General features: G+C 39.4%; 1 protein-coding gene across 1 annotated transcript; it reads right to left on the bottom strand.

Annotated features, from left to right (window-relative positions):
• Nucleotides 1–305: 305 nt before the first annotated feature.
• On the bottom strand, nucleotides 306–12,260 carry LOC148079581 (uncharacterized). Its single transcript, XM_087791195.1, has 6 exons — nucleotides 11,878–12,260; nucleotides 4,974–5,386; nucleotides 2,508–4,437; nucleotides 1,366–2,004; nucleotides 1,205–1,295; nucleotides 306–916 (listed from the first exon to the last, which is right to left on the bottom strand). The coding sequence occupies exons 1-6, from the start codon at nucleotides 12,234–12,236 to the stop codon at nucleotides 710–712; spliced, it is 3,639 nt and encodes a 1,212-aa protein (XP_087647321.1). The 5' UTR covers nucleotides 12,237–12,260; the 3' UTR covers nucleotides 306–709.
• Between the last annotated feature and the right edge of the window lie 1,182 nt (nucleotides 12,261–13,442).

Raw genomic sequence — 13,442 nt, 5'->3', positions numbered from 1 at the left:
TGAATGTGTCCAACAGGAGTGTCAACAGGTTTAATTCTGTTAATCTTTGTATCAATTTTCCTTTGCATCCTTTTTCTTTATACTTGCACCTTGTCATCCCTTGCATTTGTTCTTGTTTTTATGAAACTTACTGTACTGAACTGGAAACTCAATTTCCCAAAGTCGATCTCCAGAGTGATTTAATTGAATTTAATTGATTTATAATGTCTATCAATCTATATTCTACTATTTGGTCAAAGTAAAATTCTCATTCTTTGTCCAAAGATGGCAACCTCACAGAACTCTGATAAGTACGGAAAAGGAGATTATTAAATTCAATTGTTTATTTAAATTTATCATCAAAATACATATATCAAAATGTAGGAATCAAGTACAAAGACAGAAATAATCATGTTAGGAAATCATACAAGTAAAGTGCGTTTTGGGGTTAGTAGAATAATAATGTAAACATCTGACACAAGTGCAGCATTGTAACAGTCAGCAAAAGGCACATTTACAGCAGTTCATCATATACATTTGATTGATTACGTTTCATCCTGACATACAAACGCACATATTGTTTCACCAACAGAATCAGTATCGGAGGAGTTGAATGAAACTGTGATATGAAGCTGTCAGATTCATGACTGACACTCAGAGATGATCATATTTACAGCCATCATTTAACGTCTCATCATCTACCAAAATGATGAGATCCCGTCTTGAAGGCTCATGCGGTCTTCTTCATACTGTTCAGGGACATGAGGATGCTCGGCTGCTCTTCCATGACACGGACGAGAAGGCAGTCTATGTACTGCTCCAGCTCGGCTATCTTCTTGTCCCGGTCCGACAGCTGCTGCTCTTGTTTCTGGACCAGACGTACGAGTTCCTCCAGGGTCAATAAAGAGTACGGCCCCTTCACTTCAGATCTTTTCGTCTAGGAAACAAGAAACAGTTTTATAGACATGAACTCATTGTCCTCCCCTGCTTACTTTTTCACATTTTCTATCACTTTTAGAAGTCAATAAATAATGTGAACCTATAGAAAAGTAATTGCCTTTGGTCATGTAACAATGCTGCAAGAAGATTTATTTATTTTCACAGCTTTACTCTGTTCTAGTTGCTTTTTTTTCTTTCAATTTTCAGCAATCTGATCAAGTCAATAACACACCCTGTATCATGTTTGCATTATCCATACATCTACTATTACAGACTTGTACTAAACCTGCTTCTCCTCCTCCATGATTAAAGTAGATTTCACGCTCTGCTCGTGGTCTTGATGTTCCAGGGCATTCAAAGGTTTCACGGGTTGAAGCCTGAGAAGAGAGACAAGAGGACGTGATCACAGGTTTTATTTTTTTTAAGTGCGTCTTGTCATCGTGTCACCTTCGACGTGCGGTCTGTGGAGGTCCACTCTTCTGTCTCTCAGGCTTCTGAGGTGGGCTCTCGAGGAAAGACAGGGAGAGGCCCGAGTCTCGCTCTGGATCACACGTCTGGTTCCCGGGCGCTGGCGTCAGGTCGAGGTCTTCTGACGAAGTGCTGGATGGCGTTGTTGCATTTCCTGGAGGCTTGGGGGCTCGTGTCCCCTTAGAGGACTTCGTTTTTGCTTCAGGGTCGACGATTTCAGTATCTTCAGAGTCTTCGAAGGGATTCAAACTATGACAACTGGATTTGGAGTCAGGTGACGATGACTTCAGACCCTGTGAGGGTCTAGACGGCGCCAGACCCTTAGAGTGTCGGACCCGATCCGCAGGTCCCTCGTCGCCCCCGGTCCTGTTCTCCGTTGGACTCGCTCTGAGGGAAGGGACAGACTCTGCTGGTTGTTGAGGAACGACAGTAACAGTGTTGGGACGTTTGTCTTTCATCCCTTGTGGCGGTGAATCATCTCGTTCCTGCTGACGCTGGCGCACAGCAGGATTCCTTCCTGGTGGCTGAGGAGCTGGAGTCTTCTTCCGCTGACTCACAGAAAGGTCCTTGTCGGTTTCTGACGCAGCCTCGCTTCCGTCCGATGAATCAGATGGACACCTGAGGGAAATCACAGAACCCATTCATGTAGTTTTGTCGAGTGGTTACATATTCCCTCATGACACACACACTGGAATATCGATGATGCCATGAGTTCAATCCAAGTAAATAACAGCCGTTAATGAAAGAAAATGAATCAAAGGGCAAGTTTTACATCAAAACAATAACTGCAACTTTAAGTATAATATATTGACTTGTTCAAGTTGTTTTTTCTCCCCAGAACAATTCCTAATATCATTAAACTACGAATGATTGACAGGAGGTTTAAATAAAGAAAATCTATTTTAACAAGCATTTATTAACTCAATTTTAGCTAATACAAGTCAATTTCCATTAATTGAATAGTTTGCAAAGCAAATCTATAAACTATTTTTTGTGAAGAACGAATGCTACAATGCTTCTGGAAACATTTGTCCACAAATGATATTTTCTTATTGTTCAGATTTAGGGATGTTTTCAAAGAATCTCTGGATAACCGTGAGGCCAGTGTTTTGCGAACGAACCTGGTCTGGAGCGAGGACGGAGCAGGTGAGTCGGGAACATCAAACGGATTATTTGATACGTTTTCATCAAAAGGATTGTTTGAGGAGTCGGTAAGGTCAGCAGCCATGATCTCCGCCGTCTTCTGCGCCTTCTGTTCTTCCGCTTTCTTTCTGGCTGCTTCCTCGATTCTAATCCTCTCTTCCTCACGCTTTTCTCTTTCCTCTCTTCTTCTCAGCTCCTCTTCGATTCTTTTTTGTTCTTCCAAGGTTTCTTTTTCAATCCTCTCCTTTTCCTCTGCCCCTTTTTTAATCCTTTCCTCTTCAAATCTCTTCTTTTCTTCTGCCTCTTTTTTAATTCTTTCCTCTTCAAATCTCTTCTTTTCTTCTGCCTCTTTTTTAATTCTTTCCTCTTCAACTCTCTCCCTTTCTTCTGCCTCTTTCTTTATTCTTTCCTCTTCAACTCTCTCCCTTTCTTCTGCCTCTTTCTTTATTCTTTCGTCTTCAACTCTCTCCCTTTCTTCTGCCTCTTTCTTTATTCTTTCCTCTTCAACTCTCTCTCTTTCTTCTGCCTCTTTCTTTATTCTTTCCTCTTCAACTCTCTCCCTTTCTTCTGCCTCTTTCTTTATTCTTTCATCTTCAACTCTCTCCCTTTCTTCTGCCTCTTTCTTTATTCTTTCCTCTTCAACTCTCTCTCTTTCTTCTGCCAGTAGCTCTTCTTTTCGCCTCAGATGCTCATCCTCCTTTCTCATCTTCTCTTCTTCCATTAATTGTTCTTGTTCCCTTTGCATCCTCTTCTCTTCTTCCAATTTCCTTTGTTCCTCTTGCTGCTTTTCTTCCACTTCCCTCCTGAAGTTCTCCTCTTCCTCCTTTCTTGCCCTCTCTTCTTCCAGCAACCTTTCTTGTTCTCTCTGAATTCTCTTTTCCTCTTCCAGTTTCCTCTGTTCCTCCACCTGTCTCTTCTTTTCCTCTTCCTCCCTTAACTTCTCTTTTAGTTTCTGCTCTTCAATCCGTTTTCTTTCTTCCTCTTCCCTCTTTTCTTCATTTGCCCTCCTTAATAACTCCTCTTCCTCCTTTTGTATCCTTTCTTCTTCAGCGAGTCTCAGTTCATTTTCTCTTTGCTCTTGCTCCTCTTTTTCTTTTTGCATTCTTTCCAGGAGTATCCTTTTCTCCTCTTCAATTCTTTCCCGTTCCAACTTTTCTTGCTCGTCTTTCAATTTTTGTTCCTCCTCGCTTCTTCTTTGTTCAAGTCTAACGGCCTCCTCCTTTTGTAGGCTTTCTTCCACAAGCCTCCTTTCTTCTTCTTCTTCTTGTCTTCTTTTCTCCCCCAGCAGCATTTCTTCATCCCTTTTCCTTTGCTCCATTTCCTCCTGCAATTGTCTTCTCTCTTCCTCAGCCTTCTCCAGGTTTTCCTCTTCTCGTGCTCTAGTCTCCATGTCATCCACCCCCCTTTGTTTTTCTTCCTTGATTTTTCCTACTCCCCTTTTTTCTTTCTTGTCCTTCTCAAACCTTCTGAGCATCATCTGGACTTTATTCTGTTCACCCACCCTGCAGTCTTCACCACTCTTCTGTTCCTTCTCTTTTCTCTGAATCTCTTCGAGTCTTTTACGCACAACACTGTCCTCAGTAGATTCTTCTTCTTCTTCTTCATATCTGGGGTTATCTTCCAAATAGTCCATCGTATCTTCCCTCATCCCCTCCTCCGTCCAGGAAGAGCATTCTTGCACGACTCGGAGCGAGTCCACAGAAGGAGGAGAACTTTCAGGGACGTCCTCCAAGGATCCGTGCCCTGAGCTGGTGAGACTGAAGTTGGATCCGGCGCGAGTGCTTCGAGGCTGAGGCTCCTCACAGTAGACGTGACTCCCATTGATGCACACGTTACTTTGTTCCGTTTGCTTCTGGGAATCTTTGCTGTCGGAGCGTTTGTGCTTCAAGAACTTGAATTTCTTCTTACCTGGAAGAAAGAATGACATTTTTATTTTACCTAAAAGCATGAAAATCATGATGACCTTTTTATTTTTAACCCTCCTGCTGTTTTACATTCCACCCCGAAACGCTTAAATGTTCTGGGTATAAGATACCATTTCTTTAGGTGACATCAAAGAAAGCAGACGACACAACTCAAACCTTGCAGGTGATTTCTCACTCAATGCGATACGATTCATTTGATCTTTTTGGTTGTTAGAATGCTTTCGTTGTTTTTTTGTTTTTTTATATAGTTGCACACATTTTTTAAAAATATTTTTGGTGTTAAAAATATATTCAGAAAATCTCCAGTTAAATTACTTAGTGAAATAATAAACCAAGGTCATTTTTATGACAGAAAAACATTCAATGTTTGGATATTAAGTCCTGTTTTAAGTCCATATTGTCAGTTATGGGGTGGTCCATTTATGTCTAAAAGGTGGGAAAATATTTGTATCCGCTTGTTTTTACCAAATACAACAATACAAAAATGTTTGATGGAATGCCACAGTACAGAAGGTTTACCTTCTGAAGGATCCACATTAAGTGATGAAAGACTTCCCGTCAGTGACGAGTCTTTCCCAGGCAGGACGGTCATGGACTGGGACATATTTTTATGAAGATTGGATTTTGGGGCAAAAAGAGACTTCATCTTATGTTTCTTCTTCTTCTCTTCCTCTGGCAACCCTTCCTTCCCTTCCTCCTCGCTGTCCGTCAGAACCTGGTCAAAGGTCGGGACAGCGATGGACGATGCGTCGGATTCCTTTTTCTTGCCCCGAACTTTGTCCTTGAACTTGCCCAGTCGAGATCTGGACTTCCCGGCAGAGGACAGATCAAACATGCTGGCCGTCATGTTGTTCCTCATGAACTGTATGTCCACGAGAACCTCTCCTCGGTCTTTGTCCGATTTTCCAGTTTTATCCAATAACTTGAACCACCTGCAAGACAAAATAACATTTTTAAAAATTCAGGTTAATCAAGGAAGTCAAATTCCCATTGACATAATTTCCCGTGTGACTCGAGTATGACAGACACAAGACTCGGGTTTCTCGAAGGTTTCCTTTTCATCCTTCCTTTAGGCTTCTAAAGTATTAATAGACCGAGTCTCAGGTTTACAATTCCTGAGAAAGACGAGATCAGAATCAGTTCTTGCCGGTTTGGTAACATTTTTGAAAATAAGATTACATGAAAGATGATCATTGTTTGTTCTAGTTCACAAATGAAAGGTGTCTCTGGAGACGTTGCTGAGAATTAGAGCTTTCGCTTCACTTTGCATTTTCACACCATAAAACAGAGATTTATCCTGTGAGCAGCAGCCTCTGGAGGGAAGCAAAAGATTCATTTTAGGGGTCGGTTCATTGGAACAAAACCCTAACACTACAATTACTTTTTTCCTTAGACATATTTGTTTAGTTTAAGTCAAGTTAATTATTAGCAAGGATATTTTGTGGCTTAAACAAAAGTAGAGGTGGGCAGGGAAAGGTTCACTGGGTAGGTGTGTTGGCACCACAAGCCGCGCCCAAAATTTTTAGATAGATAAGACTATTAATCCCTCTGGAGATCTCCTTCGGTAAAATTGGGTTTCCAGTTCACAGCAGACAATAGTTTCATAAAAGCTAGAACAAAAACAAACAGCAAATAAAAAGAACAAAGCGCAAGGGATGACAAAGTGAAAATATACAGAACATAGGTCGCAAAAAGATTATTTTGTTGCGTGGAAATCGCCTTTTGGAAACATAACCTAAAAATGTTTTCAATTGTTTCATTCTTGGAGGCACCAGCTATCTTCATCATCTCCTCGATTGTTATTCCCATCAAAATTATTTTAAATCTTCAAAAACAACTGTTTGAATTTTTTATGTCAAACTTTGATTTTGAGCAGTATTTGCTCAAAAATTCTCAAATTTCTATCCCAAAAAAAAGAATTTCTGTATAATCGAGGTTCCGCGGTTTTGAAGTCTGTCTGGATCTTGTAATAGGATAAGATAGTGGGTTTTTTTTTTCCAGGAACCAAGGCCGCACACAGGGCCTAGCCAGCAGGTTACTAAAAACAATAACAGGGCCCTAAATCTGTGTTCAAACAGAATAACAAAAAAGTAAAACTTGAGCTAGCAAAAACAGCTAAAATTATGAAACTATATTATTGTAAAATAACAACTTCAACAAATCAAATTTCATGCAACTATAGTGGGGAAAATTCTTTTCTCCCTAAATTTCCAAAAGTTCTTTCTCAATCAACATAGTTTTTAAAATATTGCCAGGCTAATGGTTGAAGTCCTGGTCAAATAACTAACAATTCCTGAATTTTTTATTTATTTTATTGTGTACCATTTTTTATCCAAGTCATGTGACAAGAGTTGCAGTCAGCGAAACGAGCGCTGTGAGAGAACGTGATCCAATAATCAGGTTACACCACTAACTGTGGCTGGAACTACTCAAAAACAAGAACCAGATCAGTGACACAAAGAGCACTTTGTCAATAATTAACCGAGGTGGAGCTGCTCACAAACCCTAAACTATTATATACACTGTATAGACGTGTCTTTCTAACTAGTTAGCCAACTTCCAGTTTCTTTCCAGTGACCGAAATGCACTAAATAAGTTTGAGGTTATTAAATATCCTCCGGTCCAAACTCAGTGATCCATGAGAAACTGTTTTTGAGACAAAAAACATGATGGAATTTCTGTGATCTTTTCCTGGAAAATGACAAAATAGTAACTGGAATGTTGGAGGAACATCTTGATTACAACCAGGAAAGCGACCTTGAGGGAGGTTTCACAAAAAAACAAAAAAAATTGGTCCAGACTGTAGCGACACACACATGGAAACAACCTATGAATGCATGTACTGTATTTCCTAAAAGCCTGAAGCTTCGCAAACATTCCACGTCCCACTGACCACACAAATATTTATGAGTCGATCTCGCCTTCAAGTGCTCGTCTGCCTCTGTGAAAAGAACATTTTTGTCTGGACAAAATACATCCCAGAACATTCCTCAGGAAGAACCTGATCCCGAGCTCTTTTCTAACGAAAAGAAAAGATTAACAGATATTATTGAACATTCCAAGGTCATTTTGAAAAAAAAGGTCGAAAAACTTTTCTAGTTTTGTCACTTTGTCAAGCTACGCTCTCCTAATGTTAAAAAATGAGTTTCTTAAAAGATACACCCAGCTGCTCTTCCACTGAGCCTATCATGATCAATAATATTTCAAATGCTAAAAAATAAATGGAATTGTATAGATACAATGAATATAAAGGTTTTGTGGGTGGAAATAAGTTGCTGGACAGATGCCTGCTCTCTCTGGGGTCCAATAAAAAAAGGATTTTGTTGGTTTGGACAAGACGAAAAAACACCTCAGCAGAAAAAAAAAAAGTGCTGATGAAGCATGAGTTGGAGGTCAGCTCAGCACGGAACAAACAAGTGAAACTCCAGGGCCAGAGAAAGGAAGGAAGTGAGTCAGAAGCCTTAGAAATTGTGTTTGCACCAGATCCTCTAAAGTAGACTTTATCCAACTGCGATCTCGGCAGCAGCTTTAGAAGCCACAGGTTTTTTTTCCCCAAGTCGTTCTTGTTCTCTTGATAAAACAAACGAAAGAGTGAAACGCCTTTTTCCTGCAATTTGCTGTGTTTACAAGTGTTAATACTCAGAAGGAATCTTGAGGTTAAAAGAAGAAATGTCCCATTCATTCAAAATTATTTCAGTTTTTGACCAACATTTAGTCTATTTTTTTCCCTAATGACCATGATACTTAACTGACTTTAATTTAAACAAATAAAGTTTAATTAAATTTCTTATACAGTACAGGCCTAAAGTTTGTACTTATAGTGCTTTTCTTTGTTTTCACGATCATTTACATAGTACATTTATCACTGAATGCATCAAAACTATGAATGAACACATGCGGAACCTTGTACTTAACAGTGTAAAATAACTGAAAACTTGTCTTATATTGTAGTTTCTTCAAAGTAGCCACTTTCTTCTCTGATGACTGTTATTCCGCATTCCTTTGACGACCTTCAACATATAGATGCTGGAATGGTTTTTACTTCACAGGCATGTCTTTTTCAGAGTTACTTGCTGGAATTTCTTCTTTATTAATGGGGTCGAGAACATTAGTCGTGTTGTGCAGAATTTGGGGCGATACAGCCCTATTGGACAACTGGAGCCACAGAGTGAATCCATTGAAGGATCGATCGAGAAAATTCCTATTGAATTTTAAAAAGAACATCAATTCTGCAACAACTCATAGAGAAGCTCTTCAGAATCCTTCATTTGTCTTTGTGTCAATATTCCTTGAGTTATTTAAAAGTTTCATGTTTCCACTGCAGTCGACCCTCCTCTGTGATTATTCATCTTTCCAGGAACATTTTACATTTTCTGCTCACACATCCTTCAGTGAGGAACTTGAACTTGAGATAAGTGCCCTCTGCTCTTATCTTCACTTGCACAGCTTGTGTGAGGGGAAAAAAAATGAAAGAAAAGCTTAGTCGGTTGAACGACATCGGAGGACCTGGCTCTCCGGACAGGACCTCATGCAGGGAGTTTAATGAAGGGATGTGCACAGGAAATGAAGGGATGAGAGAAACATTATGGTGGTTTTAACGTGGCCTCTGAATGTTTGGCCAAGATGTCTGAAGATATAGCTCACAGGATTTTTCCAACTTCATCTACGCAAGAGAAGAGACACCAGACGTGTGTTGTTGAAACAGCGGTGACCTCGCTTCACTGAGTATTTGCTGCTTCATTGATCTAAACTTTCAGGAATGTGAGGTTACACTTTAGACCAGCACAGATAAAACCCTCTTATCTGACTGAAACTGAACAGAGCGTAGCACATCGGTTCATTTTTTACAACGCTTCACAAAAATACAGTGGAAAACAAATAGAGTACATTATTCTGCATGTGTTCCCTCATAGTTTTAATGCATTCAGTCAGAAGTTATTACGCAAATAATCAAGGAAAAAACATTGCAGGAGGTGTGTCAAAGCCTTTCGCCTGTACTATCTATCTATATATATATATATATATATATACATATACACACACAGTACATAATTGAAAGAAATGGTGAAGGAACAGGGAAGCAAATTGGGGGGAAAAGAAGTGTGTTGCTGTAATGCTAATATACATAATGAGCTATAAAAATACATTATGAACTATAAAAATACATTATGAATTGAAAATGGGTAGATGGTTGTGTTTTTTCTGCCTCTTCATGGTTCATCTTTTGCATCCTTGACACCATTTTTTAGCTTTAAAATAAATAATATTAAGCATATTTTCAACCAAAAAAAAAAACGACTGTATAAAACACAGACAAATTGGAAAATGCTGTCACTTCAGCACCTGAAGAAGAGCCACTCACAGTGAGTGTCTTGTGGCCTCATGATTGAAGCAAGTGTAGGATTGAGTGTGTAGTTTTAATTTTGAGTTTTTTAAAAGTTCCAGGCTGGCAGTGTTCGAGTGGGACGGACTTGTAAAGTATTGTAAAGGGTTTATAATGAGTTCAATGTAGAAATGAAAGACGTCATGTTGGATCCACAACTTGTCTTGACTTTTCACAGGCGGTCTGGAACTCAACCATAATCAAGGTGTGTGTGTGTGTGTGTGTGTGTGTGTGTGTTGTGTATCCCACCGAGGGAACTCAAATACCTAAACAGCTTAGCACATACCACATTATGTGAGCAGGTTCACAAATGACGATGGTTCCCTTCTGAACGACAACACTTGAAACTCGAAAGCACCAATAGAAATCCAACATCTTTCAAGAGAGAATCTGAAGCTACCTGAAGGCAACACTGAAATATTAAATCCACTCCTCCAGAGAAGAGCAGACAGCAGCAGGATTGATATCGAGCGAAAAGCATCAGACAAGAACCGTCTCCATGGATGTCACTTTTTTTTGAGGAGAGGACGAGGCTTGACGTCTTATTCCGATATTGCACACTCACATTTGGATCCTAATGGAATTCAGGTTCATTGAGAAGATGACTTTATCTAAAGTGACTCAAAGATGGTGGATTTGTTTCCAACTCTGAGTCAATTAAGCAGATGCGCATCTTTAGCAACCGCTTCTTCTTGAATAAACGTTAAATAACTTGACATTTGCAGTGTAATCAAAAGGGAAGTGACCGTTTCGAAATCGGGAAGTCCGTTCTCTTTCCACCCTCACCAGCCTGAACTCACTACAACTGACTCCACCACAACTGGACCTCAGTGTCCACACATCTCAGATCACAAGTTATTGTCTGCTGGAGAATTCATTTAAATCATTTAAAATATCTCCAACTACAGCGAGAACAAAATGGAAACGAGAAAAGAGAAGCTCTGGCTCTTACAGTCCACTCTTGTTTTAAGTTACACTGCCAACAAAGCCATGTTTGTTTGGAAAATACTTTCGGGGAGGTTTTAGTTTCAGCGGTTACTCCTCCTGCGATGAGAACCATCGATCAACTCCTAGATAAGAGCGAGAAATCCAGGCTTGCTTATGAATAATTGAAGATTACTCGGAGGTTTATTTTTTGATCATAACCACATGTTTGAGCCAAACTAAACGTAGTCATACTTGATAAATGTAACATACAGGAAGAAGAGAAATACCACATACATGTTATTTTAGGACACTGGTGCAATTTTGAATGGGCATTAACCAAAAAAGTATAATTTCATTTTTTTTTTTAAGGATTAACACGATATAAAATTCATAAAAAAAATGACTTTTTCCCCACATCAACCCCCAGTAACAGATAACATGAACTCCATTCAAGAGAAAAGTATCTATGAATTTACTTTTCATAAAAACATGCCTAATGCATCATTTAAAAGAGCAGCTTTTACAACATTTAAAGATGGCAAGACCGTTAGCATCGACAAGCTACGCTATCAAGAAAACATTACTGTTAAGTTTCTCTATAAAATATAATTAACAATAAATAGAACATATGTATAAAATCAAAGTGAGTGTGAATTTGCCTGCTTAAGAACTGGGCTCCTGCGAGTTTTGAGACAGATTATTAAAGAGTTGCGAGCTGGTATGTAAAACTTTGAGTTTTTTAATTTAACAAATTGTCTTTTATTTAAAAAAAATAAATCATATACTAACAAGGAAAACACATTGTGGGGATTTTAAGTAACAATGTTAGTGAATATGAATGTTTAGAATCAGTCATTTTACATATTTAAGATGCATTTTCTAAGATACATGTATTAGTTGGAAAAATAAAAATAATCTTGATTGTTTCTTTCATTACTTTTTGTTGTGCATGTCTCAGTTGTTCCCTCTACACACACACAAACACAACACTTGTGTATTTGACCAGCAACAGGTGAGAAACTACCATCCGACACCTGAGGGTCTCCTCTAGTCTCCTCAGGGTCTCGATCAAACTTGAATGAAGTCAGAAAAAAAACTTTTCTCAAGACTCACGCCGTCTTGTCTCGACTCGTGTCTTCTCTGAGCTGGACCAGGTCGATGACCGCCTGACCCAGCAGCTTGTCCGGACCCACCAGGGCTCGGTGCAGGACGTGGACCTGCAGCGTGGAGGTGCTTCTCCCCCCGGGCTGCAGCAGCAGCTCGAAGGCGGCCTCCTCCTTCCACACCGGGGCCACACTCTTCTCCACCACCGACGTCTGGAACTTCTCCTTCGCCACCTGCATCACCGCGTACGCATCGTTGGTCCCGTGCTTGCCTTTGGCCCTCAGACCCCGGGCCTGGACCGCGGTCACCTGGACGCTGGTGGGGGTCCACGACAGGTCCATGTTCACGGCGCGAGAGCTTTCAAACATGGAGCTGCTCACAAGTTTCTCTGGACTTGAGGAAACAGCTGACGGGGGGCGTGGCTTCACTTGCCTGGCTCGGATTAGCAGATTACGTGAATCATCTTCTGACCACACCTGCGCCCGTGACGTCACACCCGGGTCACCATCAGTCCAGGCGAGCGCGAGTGAGTCCATATCTTCACACTGACCCGTCATCTTATCTCAGATTATTCAATGCAAACATGAAACATCTACTCATACGAGTGTGGCCTCTTGCCGCAAAATGTTGTGTAGATGAGGATATAAAATACACAACATTACGACACCAGTGATGGTCAATTACATTTACTCAGGGGCCACTTTTATACACTGCCTGTTGTGAGGGGCCACCAAGCAAAAATAATAAATAAATAAAAAGTATCAAATATATTAATTAAATTAAGCTCAATGTGATAAAAAACAACAACAGTTAATTGTATTTTTATACAGCATTCAAAAAACAATATGTTTGAAAAAATATTTTTTATATTCATTTAAATCTGTTTGATGGGCTTTAAGACTCACAAAAATGACACAAGTCCTAAAACAAAAAACCCTAGTCATATTTAGAGACTAGTAATGAACTATAGTAATAAATACAAAATAGAAGATTAGTTTCAATATGATCTTTGACCTCATGAGGGCCACGTTAATAAGGGAGACTGACTCATACAGTGTTTAATATTGATTTAAGTAAATATTGATATGGTTTCTGTGCTTATACTGACTCCTGCTGTTTTAAAGTAGTAGGATTTATGTGTTTACTATCAATGTGAATTTTGTAACGTGTTGTGCTATAGACCATACCTGGGAAAAGTGTATTTAAAGTGTCACTCATGTGGTCAAAAATCCATGTAGAAAATAACAATTTTATTTTGCATAGACCTTAAATATGGCCATAGAGTTTTATCGTCTTGAAAAATGTAATATAAAACCTATTTTTTTGGGGGAAATAAATGCTATTTTGTGAGATTAAGAAATAAAAAATTAAATAATATTTTTTAGCATAATGTATTTCATCACTTGATTTTATACCTTTCCCCCTCTTTATGCTCTAAGGCCCCTCAAAAAAACCCACTTTTTAAATGTGGCCCCTAAAATAAATGAAGGTTTCCACCAGTGCTATTGACAGTTGCTGTATTGCTCAAGAACATATTTATTTCAAGTAAGTAGTTAAAAAAACCAACCAATGCA

The sequence above is a fragment of the Callionymus lyra genome, chromosome 5 (assembly GCF_982586985.1).
Source record: "Callionymus lyra chromosome 5, fCalLyr1.hap1.1, whole genome shotgun sequence".
In the NCBI taxonomy this organism is placed as follows: Eukaryota; Metazoa; Chordata; class Actinopteri; order Syngnathiformes; family Callionymidae; genus Callionymus; species Callionymus lyra.
Note: the sequence above shows the minus strand (reverse complement) of the source record. Positions and strands in the feature narration are given on the sequence as shown.